The sequence below is a fragment of the Megascapheus bottae genome, chromosome X, assembly GCF_031878675.1.
Source record: "Megascapheus bottae isolate mThoBot1 chromosome X, mThoBot2.hap1, whole genome shotgun sequence".
NCBI lineage: Eukaryota > Metazoa > Chordata > Mammalia > Rodentia > Geomyidae > Megascapheus > Megascapheus bottae.
Window position 1 is genome coordinate 89,930,733 of NC_143547.1, and position 21,135 is coordinate 89,951,867.

The following is a 21,135-nucleotide window of genomic DNA, read 5'->3' on the forward strand; positions in this document are numbered from 1 at the left end:
CTTCAGAGTATAAAATTTGTTTGGATGTGAAAAGTTAAGTAAGCTTATCTTTCACCTCAACTTTCTTTGCAAATGTAAAAACACGTTGCCAACTAGAAATTGGTGAAAGATGACCTAGCCACTAAACCCCAAATGCAGAAAGATATGATTTTATGCAGAAGATCTATATACAAATAAGCAAAATTTGTATAAAAGTTGTATTTTCACTAAAAATGTGGGATTCATGAGTTGCTAAATATTTTGTTATTTGAAAAACGTAGTAATGTAGAATTGCTCATTAAAATATTTTTACTAACATAAAAATGTATAAATTTACTTGCATAAATGTATAATAAGTTTGTAAGGATTTTACATCCCCTTTTATTGTGACTCATGTTGCACTTTTATCATGACAGTTCTTTCTGCCTTTGGTATTTAAATTCTTATTCATAAATTGAATTCACAGCAGCATATTCTATAGAGGGTACAAATCATGGGAAATAATTTTTAATGAAATTCAATATTAGTGTTAAACAGTTTTAGTGAATTAGAATTGATCATTACATAGGATTACATTTCTCCAGATTTCCAATGGTCTGCTTAATTTCCCCCATAGAATTAATAGTCTTACAGGGAATCACTGCATCAAAGAAATTGCCTTTGATAAATACAAATCCATTTACCTGTTAGTAAGATCAGAGCTACCGAGCAGTATACAAATGACTTAAAGTTAACAGAGGCTTGCTGTCATTACACTCCAGAAGCAAAATTTGTTATAACTCTTTCACAGTGAGGATTCTAAAATGATAGGGAATTGAGGGGACCCAGCATTGGAATCTTGTGCCCAGAGAGCTGCTTTCTTTCTTTTAACTATGTATCTCTTTATGAAAAATGGTGACTGTCACTGAAAGGTCTTTTTCACTCTGTCACAAGCTTCCCAAAGGGCACATAAAAGGTGGGATTCAAGTAGTTAAGTAATGAATCAATTTTGAGGTTTTAGCATAGATGACACCTCCATGGTCGTCTTTTTGGACTGTGATTTCTGGTAATAGCAAGTGAAAAAAAAAACTATCACGGCTGGTTGCTATGGATCTTCTATCTTCTGAGGTTCAGGCGTCGTTTTTTTGGAGTTTACCGTGTAAATTCTGCTTGAAGATAGAATTTCCTAATATCAAAGGATTACTGATACCTCATGAGCATATTGAGGTGAGGAAAAAAAATGCTGGATTCTGGAAGAGCAGAAAGATAATATTTCAAAATAAACGCAAAGAAATTCTTTTGCTTTAAAGATTGGGAATTCACTATACTATTTTAGAATGGGAAATTCCTCTACTTTCTGCAGAGGAGAGAAAAGGCTAACAGAAAAGGAAATTGGGGAGGTAATAGTAATTCATTTCTTTCCTGTTGCTTATGACTTGTGTAATAAGAAGTTATTTGCATAATTAATTTGCTATGTTGACAGTTAACATGTAAAGTGTCTTTTTGATGGGGAGAAGCTGGTGGATACTTAGGAAGCTGAAAAGTGACTTAGGATGCTGGTTTCAGTTGCTTTTCTATTTAAGATGTGCTATTTGGGTGCTATGTAAATTGTTTCTGGACACTTGGAATCCTTTGGGGTGGCGTTTTCCAACTCCTTGGTAGCTAAAGGAGTACTTTTGATTAAGGGGAAAATTTCAGAATATCATTGGATTTTATTTTATAATTCAGATTGCTCTTTTGTGGGGAGGAAAAGCAAATGAGAAAGAAGACATGCTTTCAAATGACTGGACTTAATATTATTGTTTCTTTTCCAAAAGGTTCTGGCATTAAAGTTCTTCCTCAGGGAATAATTAAAATAGTTCTTTAGAGCATTCCAAGGCTTAGTAGCATCTCAGATTTACTTTAAAATGAGTTTGCGTGATGACTTCTTAGCACCAATTTGATTTGTGTTTTTGGCTGAGGAAAAAATTCTCAGTAGTAGTGATAGTCCAATTACTTTTCTCAAAGAACATTTATAGATACTAAATACTGTCTGGTTTCTATTATCATTCTTAACTTTCAAAAGTATAAGTGTCTTCATGCTTTGAAAAAAACTCCTCAAAATCCATTGTCTGCTTTCTATTCAGAGATTGCAGCCCACTCCTCAAATTCTAGAATACAAGCATCTCTCTCTCTTTGTCCACCTGCATGTCTGGGTTCTGACTCACTCTAATAGGGAGAAACATTTAAATTTGATTCCTCTAATGTATATTTTTTTCTTTTTCTTTTCTTCTTTTTTTTCCAGTAGCCCTGGGGCTTGAACCCAAGACCTAGCCACTGTCCTTGAGCTTTCTCAAGGCTAGAACTCTACCACTTGAGCCATAGCACCACTTCTGGCTTTTTCTATATATGTGATACCAAAGAATCAAACCTGGGTCTTTGTGCATGCTAGGCAAGCACTCTTTACCACTAGGCCAAACTCCTGGCCTAATGTGTACATTTTAAATGACAGTATGCCATGAAATGATAGTGTAAGATGTGATTGTGGTTGAATGATAAGATACAGTTTTAGCCTTAAAAATGTTCTCTGAAAAGATATTTTTCTTGTGAGTGGCCAAGTGGTTTGCAAGCAGCGGTATGTTTGCTCCCTAGGAAGGTACTAAATCATTGCCTCCTACCTATGAAGATGAAGACTGCTGTGTATTATATATCCCACTGTACTAGGAAATAATGCAGTATGGGCATCCTGCTCAGAAATTAAGACCAGGGCATTATTTGTAAAACTAGGATATGCACAATTATTTCTTCATCGAAGGGATGGGATACACATTACAAACAATGTTTGAATTAAATGTGAAACATTTGCTACCTAGGGAATTAATGTACAATATACCTTTTGACTTTGTATAATTAATTTTCTACTAAGAAATAATAAGGCTATCATGTTGACCTTTTCCTTTGGCCAAAAGGACATTGGCTTAAAATTTTAGATGTCTACATTCTCCCGAGTGTCTACATTTTTTTTCTGTTTTTGTTGTTGTTATTGTAAAGGTGATGCGCAGAGGGGTGACAGCTATCTAAGTCAAGGTAAAGAGTACATTTCTTTTTGGAGAATGTCATCCCTTTCTTCACTGTCTCCCAGGTTTTCTCTCCCATCACCAACCACAAATTGTATAGTTCATTTTCAACGTGCTGTCTAGAGAGAAGCACTGCTCCATTGTGTCTATCTTTTTAAAACATAATAATCAATCACCTTCTTTCCGTAGTCTTTTTGAAGCTTTGTTAATCTTTTTCAACTGAGACTCTCTATCCGAATTGTAAAATTAAGAAAATACTTTGAGTTCTTTTCTCAATTCTCCTAATAAAGGCATATAACTAAGACTGAAGTTACATGTAATAGAAAGGAGCTAATTTACTATGTACAATGGAATCCTAGTGCAACAGTTGGGAAATAACCAAGGGCTAAATTGTATACTGACAAACTAAAATACTTATACATACTTTTAAAAACTGTGCTGTTTGTCTTTTCTTTTTTTGGCAATGGCAATCAAACTCAGGACATTGATCCTTCCTAGGCAAGCACTTTTTGCCACTGAGCTACCCAGCCTGGATTACACACCTTTATCCCCCTGCCACTCCTGGGACTTGAACTCAAGACCTAGCCACTGTAGTTGAGCTTTCTCAAGGCTAGTGCTCTACTGTTGAGCCACAGCACCACTTCTGGCTTTTTCTGTATATGTGATACCAAAGACTCGAACCCAGCACTTCATGCACTCTAGTAGAGGCAAACACTCTACTACTAGGCCACACTCCTGGCACTTTTTATACACTTTAAGAAGTATGTAAAAAGAAAAAGGAAGTGTTATTATTATTAATAGTAGTAGCAGTTATAGTAGTACTCATAGTGACACTTAGAGCCTATAGTATGTGCTTGACAAACACAGCCTAATCAATTTATTATGTGGACCTCTTCAGGAAGTTTCCCAAATCTATTTTAGAATCTTGAATCCCACTGAGAATTGCTGATATAAAAAAAGGATTAGCCAGGTGCTGGTGACTTATGCCCATAATCCTAGCTACTCAGGAGGCTTGAGATCTGAGGATCATGGTTCAAAGCCAGCCCAGGCATGAAAGTCCATGAGACTCTTATCTCCAATTAACCACACACACACACACACACACACACACACACACACACACACACACACACACGCACGCACGCACGCACGCACACACACACACACACACACACACAAAACCCTGGAAGTGGCACCGTGGCGGTAGAACACTACCTTTGAGCTGAAGAGCTCAGGGCCAATGCCCAGGCCCAGAGTGCAACCCCATGGCACGCCATAAAAAAAGCTAGTAGCTTGTGCCTATAATCCTAAGTACTCAGGTTCAAAACCAGACTAGGGAAGAAAAGTGCATGAGACTTTTATCTACAATTAACCACCCCAAAACCTGAAACAAACAAAACAAAATAAAAAGCCGAAGTGGGGCTGTGGCTCAAGTGGTAGAGTGCATAGTGGAAGAAGCTAAGGGGGATTGTGCCCAGGCCCTGAATTTAAGCCACAGGATCAGCATCCCGCGCCCCCCCCCCGCACACACACACACAAATGCACACATCCATGCAAGCACACTCCCAGAGGAAAGTTTTAATGGATTTTGACTTAAGTTCCAAGGGTATAGTATGACACTGAGGTTAGGGATTTATCAGAAAACCTCTTCTCTTTACTACAACTGCATTGTTTATTATGTATTAGTGCCATTGTTGTAATGCTCATTTTAAGGAATTCCCTCATATTATGGCAAATACATAGGCATTTTGTTTGCTTTGAAAAATAAACATTTTTACATTTTATTATTATTAAGGTAATATACAGAAGAATTTCCATTTCATTAGTACATTTCTTTTGGGGCAATGTCACTCCTTCTTTGCTGTCTACCAGTTTTCCTCTCATGTCTCTGCCCACAGTTGGGGGTCATAGTGTCTACTGAGTATCAAGACTGTATTTGTTCACCCTTTTACAAATAAATTTAAAAGTCCAAAATTATGTGGAAAGTTGTATTGATAATGATAACAGACAACAAATTATATAGATTTGTGTATTAGATACATTTAAATATTTTTCTCATTTTCTACAGAAAGAAAAAAATGAGGGAATTTCATAAAAGGATAAGAGCAACCAGGAGTGACCATTAATTGCTTTTACCATTATTTTATTTTGTACTTAACAGTCATATCTAATCTATTAAAGAAAGAAATGGATGGTCTATGTTAAGTGTCCGCTACAATCACACTTGTTTCATTCTTGCACTATATAAGTATCTTTACCCTACAATTATCATCTCAGGTACCTTGTCAGCAGTAAGGAGAATAATAATCAAAAATACATTTAAATTATTAGATCACAGCATAGGAAATATTCAGGCTCTATCAAATGCCACTTAACTCCTTGATTTAATGAGGGAGGTGCTGTCAGCCATAAAGCATGTATTGGTAAATCACAAAATTATCAAGGCCAGCAGGCATATTTGTAATTTGCTGGTGATTTCCTTTCTCTCCACATGTAATTGTGAAGTTCTATCAGCAATTTTTCTCAGTAAGTGTCAGTCCTCAACCCTTCTTTTATCATGTCATTCTGGCCTTTGTCACTAAGTACACTCAAGGCTGTGTGTAGACATGATGGAATGACCTGAAACACAGCATTTATTCTTTCACGCATCTGCTGAAAGTTGTCAGTGGCTCCATACTAGCCTGACTAGAAATTCTGAGCAAAGATGAAGCAAGCTAGGCTGCAGAGAGATCAGGAATGGACTCCCTGGGTAGCTGAGCTAACTTAAAAACTGAGTGGGAAAATGGCAAGAAGGAAGAAAAGAAATTAGTGTTGGCCAGAAAGGACAGAGAGTTCTAAGGGTATATTTTTCACAATGTTTTTTTTTATTCCTTTTGAATTGTGTAGTGAGGATTTCTTTGGTGAATGGTTCTTTCTCTCTAGTTAAGGCTGTAAAATGTTATAGTACAAGTCAGCTCAAGTTGTAGATCACAGACCTTTAGGAGTAGACAATGCTTAAAGCATTTTAATTATGTTGAATCAGCCATCAAGCTTATTTGGAGATGGCAGTTCAAGAACTAATTAAGAAACAATGTGATTTGTGTCTCTCCTAAGATTGCTTGTTTGTCATTGTCCTCCCCTGCTTAACCTCAGCTAGAAATCACTCACTGTAAAATCATAAAAGCCAAAGGTTTTACAAGGGACATATCCAGCTGTAAAACCTTATCGCTCCTTAAAGTTCCTCGATAGCATATTTTCGTCTGTCTGTCTGTCTGTCTTCTTGTGCTCGTGCTTGTACTTTTCCTGTGACTTTAACTCAGGGCTTGGATACTATCACTGGGATTTTTTTTAAGTCTAGGGCTCAACTAGAGCTTTAGCTGCACTTCCAGCTTTTCTGTAGTTAATTGGAGATCAAAGTGTCGCAGTCTTTCTTGCCTAGGCTGGTTTTGAACCTCAATCCTCCAATCTCAGCCTCCCAAGTAGCTAAGATTACAGGTGTGAGTCACCAGTGTCAGGCTACATAGCATTTTTCAAAATAAAAAAATCCAATTATATATATATATATATGACAATTTGGTACTGGATCTTGATTATTTTAATTGGGGAATTCTAGTTCTGTTAAACTGATAACCATATACACCAGGGCTATAAATCTTGGTGACCAATAAGATAGCTTAGTTTTCATACTGGTATATATTGATCAGATATGACTGGAAAATATAGAATACACTTCTTGTTTGTGATGATCATTAAAAAATGAAATGACTCAGCTCATTAGTAGATGACTAATAATTAAGAAGCATTTCCTCTTTCATTTGCACATTTAATTTGTTAAATGTTGCACTTGTGCTTTGGGAATATGCACAGATGGCAGCAAGATCAATGAGTGTAAAAAGTGGAGTCTGTGTACCTGTGGGCATAGCAATGAGGACATTCAGAATGCTTTTGGTGATCACGGGGAAGGATAAAGACAGGCATGAAAACGTTCAGGAAATATGAAACTTCCAGAGAAGATTAATTCCCAACAGAAACAGAAGAATTTTCTAAATTGCAATACTAGGACAAAATTTAAATCCAAATCCTTTCTCAAAAAAGAAAAACAGAATGGCACCGGGCATTGGTGGCTCATGTCTATAATCCTAGTTACTCAGGAGGCTGAGAATTGAAGATCATGGTTCAAAGCCAGTACAGGCAAGTAAGGCTATGAGACTCTTATCTCCAATTAACCACCAGAAAACTGGCAGTAGAGCTGTGGCTCAATGTGGTACAGCACTAGCCTTGAGCACAAAAGCTCAGGGACAGCACCCAGACCCTGAGTTCAAACCTCACAGCTGATTGGGGGCCACAGGGGAGAGGAAATTCAAAACAAAGGAAATACAAATAATAAATATCATCATTGAGGGTGAGGAAATCTAACCAGCCCTCTTCTGTCATCTTATTTCTCATATAAGTTACGGTATCTATTGCAGAGCTACCTTTTATGCTCATTTGTAGTAGTCCTTCTTAGCTTAGAGTTTCAGAAAGAACAATACATATTCTTTTAACCTTACACACATGTGTGCCCACATAAATACACATGCTAATGACAGTTCTCAAACTGGGGAAATGGAAGAAGTTTGTCTTTCACATCAGAGACCATTCAGTTATAATCTCTTCTCTGCTCCATTCTTAGTGCCTGACAGAATTAAAATAATTTGCTATTGATGCCAATATGCCATCAAATATCACTTTCTTGTGATCACAGGATGCTAAAGCCAGCACGGCCCAAGAGACTATTTTTCTTAGTCCTAAAATTCCATTGGCTAAAAACTGAGAAATACTATTTGATTAAATCCATTCAGAGTCTAGATTTGATTAAGAAGGAAAAGGTTGGAGGGAAATTATTCTGCAGCCATTTTCTCAAGAAGAATAAAAAGGTAAGTCTGTGTAAAATTCTACTTTTTCAATCAGTGTTAATTTTCTAAAAGAACTCATGGTGTTAATAATTTAGTGCTGTGCTTACCAGCTTCAAACCTATTGATTTTAATTGGACTTCTGCATCTAAAAGGAAGATAGACAGTGAGCAGATCAATTTTGTTTTAATCCAGTGCATTTTAATAAGCGTGCTAAAGATTCACCATAACATTATCCATTTTAGTTCGATATTTGCTATAATGGGTTGCTGCCTTAGATTCTCACCAAAGGTGCTTATTTCTAAAAGTACTAGAATGGCATCCTTTTATCTTACCTCTAATATGGATAGCATAAATGAGGCTCTGTCTATCACTTTAAAGTGCTCTGTGTGGGTTTGATTAAATAATAGCCTGAATAAATTAGGGTACCAGTTTCACCATTTATATATTAATAGAGTCTTTGTCTTCCTTTCATCGTATGGCCTTTTTTTCCCCTTTCTGAATGAATATTTTATAGTGAGGGCTTATTCTCAATCCCAGGACATATTTATGTAACATCCTGTCTAGTCAGTAATAATCCCTCTAATTTTAACACTAATGCTCAAGGTTAAACCTGACCCCTTTTAGAATTGTGTGTTTCTGTATGGTGTTCGGTCCAATTAAATTAAAAGAAATGGACCCATGAGTGATAATGCAAATTTGGCTCTTGGAGGCTTCTAATCTCAACATTTGAATATGAAATTAAGCCTGCCTCAGGACATGCAATATTTATATGCTCTAGTTGATTGTGATTGCAGATACACGGCCAGTCACATTTGCACACCCAAATGATGGGCATCCTTGTATATGTGGCTACTGTAGCTTTTCTTTGGGTGTATCTTTTTTTTTAACCAGTCCTAGAGATTGAACCCAGGGCCTGAACACTTGGACACTTTTTGCTCACAGCTAGTGCCTTGACACTTAAGCTACAGCATGAATTCCGGCTTTTTTTCTAAGTATGTGGTACTGAGGAATTGAACCCTGGGTTTCATACATGCTAGGCAAGCTCTCTACCACTAGCCTATGCTCCCGGCCATGGGTGTATCTTTTTATGATTTCAAAATCTACTGTTTTGAAACCTAATAAACTGTTGAGTTGAAAGAAAAATTATTACAGTTTTGGGAAGCTTTTATTATGTTAATTGCATGGGAGAAAAGAGATTGACTTAAAAATGTCTTATCTAGTTTAACATCTTTCTATTTATTGACCATAATCTCCCTAGCACCAAAAGTCAAAAAATGGCAAATGAAAGATAATTCAGGCCAAAGACTTCATCCTAAGTGGTTCCTCTGGTAAATACCCTGTGAATATCTAAGGTACTCAATGGATAAAATACTGTCCTTCGCAATGTGGGGGTACTTAGTGTTGAGTAACAGAGTCTTTTCTAATGAATTTAATGTTTTAAGTAGAAAGGTCATATCAATGAGGGATACTGCAAACTTAAAGGTGTGCTATAATGGAGGCATAAACAGCAGTGTATAAGAAGCCAGAAAAAGAAACAAGGTATTTCTCTAGTGGATTAGGAAGGTTTTGTTGTGTTGTATTAATTAAAGATAGTGGGATATGCAGAGATAGAAGAGAGGCAGGATATTATCCATTGAGAAAACTGCATGAGTCAAAGGCTCAGAAATAAGCAAGTGGATTTATACCCTAATCAAACATTGCATTTAAGTTTGTGTGTCCAAGCACTAAAACACTGGACAGTAAGGTATCTCTTTGAGGCCAGGAGTTTAGCCTAGTGGTAGCGTGCTTACCTAGCATGCATGAAGACCCAGGTTCAATTCCTCGGTACCACACACATAGAAAATGCCAGAAGTGGTCCTGTGGCTCAAGCAGTAGAGCTATGGCCTAGGAAAGCCTAAGGACAGTGTTCAGGCCCTGAATTCAAGCCCCAAAGTACCTTCAGAGTACTTTGCTTTCTGAATGAATTTACTTCACAAAGCAGAGGAAGACTGAACACACCCTTAGATTCTGCATCCGTTGAAGTCCCATCATTTGACTTTCTTGGGGATCATCACTCTTATTACAGGATATGGTCACCATGAAACCCATGTGGACAGTGACTCATTCGGCTTGGCTTTTACCTTGGCTTCATGACTTTATCAGAGTTGGGGCTAGCATGTGATCTACTGGTGATTTGGATTTTCTCCCTGCCACAATAGATTATTATATACTGTTCATTTCAGCCACTGTGTGCTCTTGTAGAATCAACTCTGTGGTCCAAGCTAATTCATCCATTAGCTTGTTTCAAAACCAAGTTTGTTAAGTGTAAGGGACAAAGGGAAGAGAACATAGGTATCTGGCTTCTGATACTTCTCAGAATCACACAGCATCAAAACAGTAAGGACTTTAGAGCTCACCGAGGCTACCATTCTGCCTAATGAGACAGATGGCCAAGCTGACATTTAATGGTAGATTTCTTGTAATTTCCAGGCTAAGCAAAATTAAGCTAATTTTGCCTGACCTCTCTGCTCTCTTTACCTCTGTAGTATTTATGAGAAAACAGACCTCTTTTTTTTCCTTGGGGATGGCTGGAAGGTCAGAGAGAAATAAGCTAAATGATGGAATGGAATTGTGATGATAGCCTTGAGTTTTGGTTTATTGAGAGAAGAATGTGTTTGCAGGATATTTTCTTCCCCTTGTCCATGGATGTAATTAAAGATTTAAGGGAACTTTAGATCTCAGAATTAGTCAGAAAAAGATCAAATTAGTCATTTCCTTTCATTTAAGATATCTTAGGTCCTAGGATGATTTACCTGGCCAAACAAAATAATCTGAAGTTTCTATTCCTAATTAAAATAACAGAAGTACAAGTGCCTCCATATTTGGGAAATTTCACTAACAAACGTGCTGCTTCTTATGAGTTTGGGTTTTGCTTAAGGATAAGTGTGGTTAAATTTTGTTCTCATGTTTTTGTATTTTATCTTATTTTAGAAAAAAAACACGTGGTATGTGGTAAAGTGACAATAGAATCAAAAGAAATGTCTCATTCCTTGTTACCACATTGTAAATTGAGCTGTCTTACAAACATATGTAGAGAACTTCATTCCTCACCACCCAGAATATGTTCTGCATGCTTCATTGTTCCTCCTCTGTGATCAGAGCCCGGAGAAAAAGAAATACTGCAAGTTAGGAGGCTCTTCTCGTCCAATCTTCTCTTAAGTAAGAGGAATTAAGATGAACAAATATTATCAATTAGTCTTTTTTTTTTTTGCCAGTCCTGGGCTTGAGCTCAGGGCCTGAGCACTGTCCTTGGACTTTCTCAAGGCCAGAGCTCTACCACTTGAGCCTCAGCACCACTTCTGGCTTTTTTCTATGTATGTGGTACCGAGGAATCGAACCTGGGTCTTCATGCATGCTAGGCAAGCACTTTAACCACTAGGCCAAACTCCCGGCCTAGGTTTTTGTTCTTAAAGATAAAGCACAGTCACAATTGCTAATCAGAAGACACTCCTCACAGTGCTGTTATTCATGCAAGGATGTCAGAATCTTTTGTGATGATTTTAATGAAGTTATCCTTTACCAAAATATTTGCATTCTAAGTATTTGTGCTAATGAGAGGTCCTTAAAATAGAAATAATAAAAGGGAGATGAAAAAGTACTCGGAAGTTGAAGTTTATTTCTGCTTTATAAAGCACATTTTTCTTTGTTGCTGTGTCCAATATTACTTGAAGTTTAAATGGTTGCCTGAAGAGTGCTGACCAGTATTGTGTGGGATCTTTGAGATTTTGCTTTGCCACAGAAATACAGAGTTGCAGTGCTGACCTCATCCATCTCAAAACTGCCTTTTAAGTGTGTGGGTAATGAAAGGGACTCAACTGTGAGCTGATAAAATGCTTTCTGAGGACCATAAGGAAGACAGATTTGTTGTAATGGCATTTTGAGCTACATTTCATTTATCTCATGGCGTATACGCACATGAAATCTTGCAATTTGACTGCTATTTTACGTCCCAAAGGCAAGTTATAATTACCTCTGAGAGAGACATAAAAATATAATAATATTATAACAATAAACTAAAAACTTTCTTTATCCACTTAGTTTAATACAGTGAATTCTTATAAACGTGGAGATACAAATCGAAGTGACTGACTACCTAAAGGAATCTGACCTCAAGCCAAAATTCTTTGTTTAATTTGAAACATATACAGACTTACTTAATTTTTATCTTAGTTCTTATTCTGTCATACATGAAATATAGTGAAGCTAAGTATTTTCCTTCAGAACTATAAATCACAGAGGTCTCTTAAGGATTCTATAAAATCTTATCAGATACTTGTAATATGAGCCTGAGGTTGTGCTAAGTAGAGAAATACTCTACTAACAGCACATTCTTCAAGAATTTATGGGGCATTTGTTTTTCTCTTCTTCATTAATTATAGTAATCTGAACATTCACATGGTCATTTGAGCAATTCTAGATCTACATAAAACCTAGCACAAACTTAACAATTGATGGTAACTATAATATTTTTTTTAATGTTCGGGCACATTCATTGGTTCTGACTACTTTATGAAAGGAAGTGGAAATCATACTATTAAAGGGTTACTGAAGTCTACAATAAATCACTGATGTAGCTGGAATTGGAGCTGCTGGCATGCTGACATTAGATCCTATGGGAATCATGATATGGAATAACCTTGCTATTTGGCTTCCCACACTAGGTGGCTGGCCCATTCCAGCCTTGTTACTGGTATGGAAAAAGCATAGGCCAAGGATAGTAACCTTGACAGAAAGTCAAGATTATTTACAGATTCTCTTTTATTTAAGATTCTGCTATAAAAATGTGTGGCTATTTTGCATATATACAGGTGTCAGTCAACTGCATAATGGCTCAAAAATAATGTTATATTATTTGAACCAACTCTTTTTCTGACATCCAGTTGCCCCCATGCTCTGGCAACCACTACTCTACTCTATGAGATGAACTTTTCAAAATTCCACATATGAATGAGATCATTTCGCTTAATTTAACTTCCTGCCAGTTTCTCCATGTTGAAATGATTGGTTAAGGGATACAAAATTTCAGTTGCCTAAAAGGAAGAAGTTCAAAAGATCTGCTTTACAATGTGGTGACTATAGTTAACAATATATATAATATTTTTAAATGATGAATAAATATTAAATATTCTACCACAATAATGAGGTGATGTATGTTCCATAAGAAGCATATATACTTCAAAATGTTGATAAACCTGATGAATATGTATGGCATTTTTCAAATTCTTGGAAGTTTAATTTTTTTTTTGAAAAAGTCTTCTTGGGTTTTTATTTCAGAATCAGAAGTTATGCCTGCAAGTCTGAAAATACCATGTACATGTGAGTCAGGAGTAGTGATTCAGAGAAATGTAAAAGCTGTTTCTGTTAAATTGTGGAAGATCATTCTTAGTAGGGCAAGTGTAAGGTGTCTTTTCTTTCTTTTTTTGTGGGTCATGGGGCTTAAACTCAGCCTGGGCGCTGCCTCTGAGCTCTTCAGCCAACTTTGTGATAAACAAAACATACATTTGACAATTGTGTTATTCACCTATAATGGGAATAACTTTTGTTTTCTAGAAAAAGAGGTGCTTAAGTTACAAGTAGATCCAAACTATACTTAAGGAATTTTCAACAAGAAGAATCAAGAAATTTGGCTTCAAATTGGAGCTTTGCCACTAGTTAACTGTCATATACTTGAGCAATTTATTGTATTTATTTGTGGTACTGAGGATGTCTTTCTCTTTTCTTTCTTTCTTTTTTCCATTCTTTCTTTCTTTCTTTCTTTTTTTGGTGCTAGTCTAAGGGTTTGCACTCAAGTCCTAGGTATTATTCCTGGCTTTTTTATCTCAATGCTAGCACTCTACCACTTAAGCCACGCCTCTCTTCTGGAGATAAGTCTCACTGGACTTTCCTGTTCAGACTGGTTTCAAACCACAATACTCAGACCCTAGCCGCCTGAGTAGCTAAGACTACAGGCCTAAGCCACTGGTTCCCAGCTATACTGTATTTCCTTCTTTTCTTATATCTATATCCTCTTGTACACCCTGCTTGATCCCACTGTTCTGATTAGTTAGGATATGTTACATTATTTTCACAGGCACTTAGGATGATTCAACATTTTACTCCTGTGACTAGCAACCTACATTGGTGTATAGCTATCTCTTTTATATGGTGACCTCATTTCCTTCAGGTATATATGCAGGAGTGGATTACCTGGATTATTTTTTAATTTCTTGAGGCAGTTCCATACTGATTTCCGTAGTGGTTGAACTAATTTATCTTCCCACTAACAGTGTAGGAGAATTCCCTTTCCTCTATATCCTAGGCAGCATTTTTTTTAAAGAAACAATAGCCTTATCTAACTGGGGTGAGTTGATAGTTGATTGTGTTTTTTCCCCATTTCCCAGAGTTCATTTTTTTTTGCCAGTCCTGGGCTTGAGCTCAGGGCCTGAGCACTGTCCTTGGACTTTCTCAAGGCTAGAGCTCTACCACTTGAGCCTCAGCACCACTTCCGGCTTTTTTCTACATATGTGGTACCGAGGAATCAAACCCGGGTCTTCGTGCATGCTAGGCAAGCACTTTAACCACTAGGCCAAACTCCTGGCCCTCCCAGAGTTCATTTTTGCTAAATATTATTTTATATAATTAGAGGCATATAGGCATTGCCTCTTTGTGTTTCTCCCCTAAGAGTATCTGATCATGGTTTTTGATTTTTGTTTTCCTAAAGGCTAATGATATTGATAATTTTTTTCATAAACGTGACAGCCATTTGGATTTCTTCTTTTTGAAGCATGGATATTCATATCTACTGCCTATTTCTAATTGGATTACTTGGTTTGTTACTGAATTTTAAAGTTCCTTATGTATACTGGATATTAATCCTTTGGTCTGCTGAATAGTTGTAAACATTTTCTATTTGTCTCATTTTGTGTTTCTTTCTCTGCTTTTATCTAAAGTATTCTCTCATTCCCTCTCTCCTTCTCCCTTTCTGTGACTCTCTGTCTCTGTCTCTCTTTCTGTCTGTGTCTCAGTCTCTGTCTCTATGTCTCTGTCTCTCTCTGTCTCTCTCTCTGTCTGTCTTTCTCTCTCCCTCTCCCTCTCTCTCTCTCTCTCTCTTGCTCTCTCTCTCTGTTTCTCTCTCTCTCCTCCCCCCCATCCCAGTCTCACCATGCAGTCCTTGAAATTTTAATACTCCTGCCTCAGCCTCCTTAATGCTGGAATTACAGGTATGTGGCCCCATGCCCAGGGAGGTAAAATTTCTTAATAAAGGCATACGTTCTTATCTCATCTACTGATGAGAATATTACACATAGAAAAGATCCCAAGTTAAAAAAATAAATTCTGAATCTTTGAGTATTTTGTGTTGTAGTTTGCTAGAATGATGATTTAGAGCATAGTTGAGGAACTTGACATGTTTTAGAGGCAGAAAAGAGTTTAAAATTAACAATGGAAACACATTTGAATTTTTCAGTATTTCACCTTAGCCTAAGCAATGTGTTATTTCATTAATGCCTTTTGCATTCATGTATAAACTATGTATAATCAACTGAAAGAAGTGCTCGATTCTTGAGCAGGCCCTACCAACTACATTTGCTCCATGGTATTGTTTGGGCAGCAAAAACAGCTAAGCCTCCTTAGTGTGGGTGGTCCCATAGACTACAGCCTAGCTGGCTTTTCAGGATCATAATTGTTCTCACAAAGCAAATGTGGAGAGTCAAAGGAATTTGTACGCTTAAAAAAACCAACAACAAACAATACATGTTTAAGCAGATGCAAATGCTAATTCATTTGATCAGGGTCTATTGTATATACATATATCAGATGATCACACAGTTCCTCATAAATATAAACAATTAAAAATGATAATGAATAAAAAATGATGATGAACTGAAAATCTATGGAAAGCGTTGTCCTATGTGATTTATTTTCTTTCCCTAAAAGTTTTTGGATTCAAACCATGTTCTTCCTCTCTTCCTTCTTCCCTCAGAATAATATAGCTGATCCCGAAGAACTGTTCACAAAATTAGAACGCATTGGGAAAGGCTCATTTGGAGAAGTTTTCAAAGGCATTGATAACCGTACTCAACAAGTGGTTGCCATTAAAATCATAGACCTTGAGGAAGCTGAGGATGAAATAGAAGACATTCAACAAGAAATAACTGTTCTCAGTCAATGCGACAGCTCCTATGTTACAAAATACTATGGATCTTATTTAAAGGTAATGTATGTGTCATATTATTAAATCATGAGGCATTTTCATGCTATTTTTCTTTTTAGCTTTTTGAGAGGAGATATCTTAAATTAAGATTTGGTGATCTTCGACTTCTAAGCAGAATACGAAACACACCACTGTTCCATTGAACCCCTTTATCTTGAGTCCATCTCAATTCTCTGATGCACTGTTTTCAACATCTAAACTTTTGGGGCAATGGAAGACTAGAAGTGCAGCTGGTCTTGAGACATATCCTCTGTCTGGGAAAGATATCAGCCTGAATTTCCAAACTACTCTCAACAGTTCAGTCTTTCTCAACTCTTGTTTTGTTTTGTCAATCCTGGGGCATGAACTCAGGGTCTGAGCACTGTCCTTGGGCTTTCTCAAGGCTAGTGTTTTACCACTTGAGCCATAGCACCACTTCAACATTTTCTGTGTATGTGGTACCAAGGAATGGAACCCAGGGCTTCGTGAATGCTAGTCAAGCACAATACCACTAGGCCACACACCCAGCCCCAGTCTGTCTCAACCTTAAAATTGATAGTATATATAAGGATCTAACTTATTCCACTGAGTAATGGTGATTATTTACCCATTTCTCTCTCCATCAGGGCGTGAAGTCCTTGAAGACAGGTGACTTAAGCAGTCTTAATATTCATATTACTTAGCATAGAGTATGACATATTAGTTTAGCACATGATAAATACACCTGATCCACACCATCCTCAAGAAAATGTTTCCAGGCCTCCTGCTTCAAATATATATATATATATATATATATATATATATATATATATGCAATTTTTTTAAAGAATTAAAACCCAGTCAGGCCTGAGTGACTCATGCCTGTAATCCTAGCTACTCAGGAGGCTGAGATCTGAGGATCAAAGTTTAAAACCAGCCCAGGACAAGAAAATTCGTGAGACTCTTATCTCCAATGAACCATCAGAAAATGGGAAGTGGGACTGTAACTCAAAGTGGTAGAGCACTAGCCTTGAGCTGAAGAACTCAGGGACCATGCCCAAGCCCAGGGTTCACTCCCCAGAAACAGTGAGTAAGCATGTACTCACTTGCATTTTGTTTGTTTTTATTTCTGAATTTTTTGCAAGAGTGATATGAAAGAAAGGTCTCCAAGAGGAGGTGATAACCCTGATAACACCTATTTAGTTTCACTATTTTTCTTTTTTCTTTTTTTTGCCAGTCCTGGGCTTGAGCTCATGGCCTGAGCACTGTCCTTGGACTTTCTCAAGGCTAGAGCTCTTCCGCTTGAGCCTCAGCACCACTTCCGGCTTTTTCCTATGTATATGGTACCGAGGAATCGAACCTGGGTCTTCATGCATGCTAGGCAAGCACTTTAACCACTAGGCCAAACTCCCGGCCTTAGTTTCACTATTTTTCTAAACTTTTCTTATTAGTATACTACTATATATTATATATGTATACTATAGGAACATAGCCTATTCCTGTATATTATGTGATTATATTATTACTTTATATATAACTATATTTTACTAACTTTAGTGTTTTATATACCACCTTTTTTCTTTCCTATTCCTAAAAGTCTGATTTAGCAGAGTTTGTTTGCCTTACTGAAATTTTCTTTTCCCAAAGAAGATTTTTCCTCAAATCTCAACCTCCTCAGTAGCTAAGATTACAAGCAGGAGCCATTCACACCTGGCAGGTTTTATTTTCTAAAATTAGCTTATATTAGTTATACAGGAAGGTTGTAATCCTTTGTATATTGTATAATTATTGTAATTATAATATATATTATAGAATATACTCTCAATTTCAATATTTGTACAGCACCCTCCTCGTTCTCCCAGTAGGCTCGGTAGCAGGCAATCCCAGGAAATTGCTTTTATGTTTGTTGTTGATGGGGATTATGTGGGTCTGCTCATTCAGGCTTACTTTTTATGAAACGAATCCCAGTAATTCTTAACCTAATCTAGAACAAACCTGAACCTTTCCAGTTTTTAGGCATCTATATTAGATGACTTTTTTTTTCTAGTCTAGTTTTTTTTCCAGTCCTAGGGCTTGAACTCAGGGCCTGAGCACTCAGGGCCTGAGCACTGTCCTTGGGCTTTCTCAAGGCTAGAGCTCTGTCACTTGAGCCACACCACCAAGTCCAACATTTTTTTCTCTATGTATGTGGTACTGAGGAATCAAACCCAAGTCTTTGTGCATACTAGGCAAGCACTCTACCACTAGGCTAAACTCCTGGACCCTAAATGAGGTATTTTTGAGTGACTATTTAAAATGGGCATACATTGAGAATCAACACGAATAGGGCTGGTTTTAGTGGTTGCTTATGGCGTTTATTCTTAGCTAGTATTCTTATGGAAAATATATTGCAACCCTATAATTTTTATTAATTTTTCAACTTAAAAAATTCCTTTAAAGCCTAGCATAGTGATATACACGGACTATTCATGCAGTCATTAATCTTAAATAGAAACCAGATTTTTAATTTATCTCAAAGTTTTATGATAGAATATATTTGATGAAATGCATTGTCTGAGGTATTCCTTTTTTGGGGTACCAGTCCTAGGGTTTGAACACAGGGCCTGGGCACTGTCCTTGGGCTTTGTCAAGGCTAGTGCTCTACCCTTGAGCCACAGCACCATTTCCAGTTTTTTTTGTGTGTGTATTGGTATGGAGGAATAGAACCCAGGGCAAGCAATTTACCACTAGGCCATGCTCCTGGCACTAAGGTATTTCTTAAGGAGGAAACTGAAATATTTTTTATCAACCTTCATAAGGAGATAATTCTTTTTTTTCTTTTTCCTTTTTATTTGCCAGTCCTGGGACTTGAACTCGAGGCTTACACATTGTCCCTGAGATAGCTCAAGGCTAGCACTCTACCACTTGAACAACAGCCCCTCTTCTGGCCATTTCTGTTTATGAGATATTAAGGAAGGAATCATACACAGGTCTTCATGTAAGAAAAGACTCTATCACTGAGCCACATTCTCAGCCTAAATTTTATTTCTTTTTTCTCTCATTAGTTGAAGTCTGATTAAAACATTACAGTGAAGACTTTGATTTATGATAATATTATAGGATTGTGCATTTGGTTGATTTGTAGCCAGAAGTGTGACGTAGTGATAGAGTGCTTGCCTAGCATGCACAAAGCATTGGGTTTGATTCCTTGGTACTACATACATAGAAAAAGCCAGAAGTGGTGCTGTGGCTCAAGGGTTAGAGTATTACCCTTGAGAAGTCCAAGGAGGAGTGCTCAGACCCTGAGTTCAAGCCCTAGGACTGGCAAAAAAGCAATATTATGTATGCATACACTAATATATATGTATGTTGATAAATATATATACACAAGAAATGAGAAAAAGACTTTGTGTAACCTTTTCATATTATTTATTTGAATTGTTTTCTTAATGAGTAGCTCTTTAATTTCTACTTATATTAAGCCATTATCTGTGAGAGCTAGCATTTCTTTATCTTTCTAAATGTAAAAACTCCCATTAGATATAACAAGACTTTAATGAAGTAACTATAATTCTCATATTGCGGCCCTGTCTTGTCTTTTGAATGATACAGTCATATTAATTGACCAATGTAGGACATGGATTTCTCTCAGGTTATCCTTACATGGGATATCTTACATAACCAAGACCTCAGTGTCAGTGGGAGGAAAAGGTTATTGCGTTTGAGAGAAAATTATATGCTCTCTAAAACTGTATGCAGTTGTAGTGATTTCCTTGAGACATGCAAACATGTACAAGGTACTCATTTTGACTGAGCTCACTGTATAACTTCATTTTTAAAAACAAGAGTCAAAAACCAGACAAACACATCAGTGAAACCACAGTGTTTTCCTTTCATTTTAGTTCACTGCAGAGTTTCTTGACAGACAAAGTTCGTCTTTATGAAGACGGCTAAAATAAACCCTTCTTTTCTGATCTCATAATATTGGAAGAATCTTTTATAATCTTTAAATATTTTGCTAGTTCAATGTAAATCTTAAAATGAAGTTCACTCAGGCATCGGGTAGAATTTGAATCATGCCTGTATTTGCTGTTGAAACTGCCTTTAGTGTTCTGTTTATTAAGAAATATCACCGACCCCCACAACCTCTCACCATCATTGCTACCAAAATTTATTTTTAAAAGGTTGAATGAATGAAGTAAAACATTTCAGAATAGAGTGTGTACATTTTGTGGCTCTCTCATTAGTTTTCATTGGATTTTTATGTGTGCTTACATCCAGTATAAATCCAGTGTCCTGACATAGTCTTTCAAATATTTGTTTAGTGTTTCTTATAAAACCTGAAGGAAATGGAGGATGAATATTTTTTTGTCTGGCTGAAATGTTCATTTCCCAAAGAACAGCTTTAAACTTAATGCAACACATCCCTTACAAAGCCCCATATTTTAGCATACTAGTATTTGTAAGTGTGTTCCTCATATTCTACATATTTGCCCTAGTTTGTTTCATATACTTTATTCTGAAAACTTGTAAATTCACAAGTCTGGTCCCAGTCTCTAATTTCGAATTTGCTTCACTTATTAGTGGATACAGCACTCCAGGTTTATGAACACTAAAATTGGGGCGGTAGCATTTGAATTGTCTTGAGTTTGGTGGGGATAAAGTGTAGACAGAACATTCCACACTGGAGCAAAACAGTAGAGAAGAGATAAAGGATTTAGCTATACACTAGGCAAGCCAGTCTCTTCCTTTTTGGCACTTCTGTAAATCTTCCCTAATTTTGTGTGTGTGCCTGTGCTTGTGCCTGTGTGTTTATGTGCATGTGCTCATGCATGTGCTCATGCACATGCTTGTGTGTGTGCCCGTGCATGCATGCGTGTGTGTGTGTGTGTGTGTGTGTGTGTGTGTGTGTGTGTGTGTGTTGGTGGGTTCTGAGGCTCAAACTCAGGTCCTGGGCATTTTCCCTGAGGGTTTTTTTTGCCAGTCCTGGGCTTGTGCTCAGGGCTTGAGCACTGTCCCTGGATTTTCTCAAGGCTAGAGCTCTACCACTTGAGCCACAGCACCACTTCTGGCTTTTTGC

General features: G+C 37.0%; 1 protein-coding gene across 1 annotated transcript in view; it reads left to right on the top strand.

Annotated features, from left to right (window-relative positions):
• Positions 1-21,135, top strand: part of Stk26 (serine/threonine kinase 26) — a 51,287-nt gene that overhangs the window by 12,645 nt on the left and 17,507 nt on the right. The window contains exon 2 of the mRNA XM_090325595.1: positions 15,888-16,118. Coding sequence (XP_090181721.1) covers positions 15,888-16,118 — 231 coding nt within the window. The remainder of the gene's footprint in view (positions 1-15,887; positions 16,119-21,135) is intronic.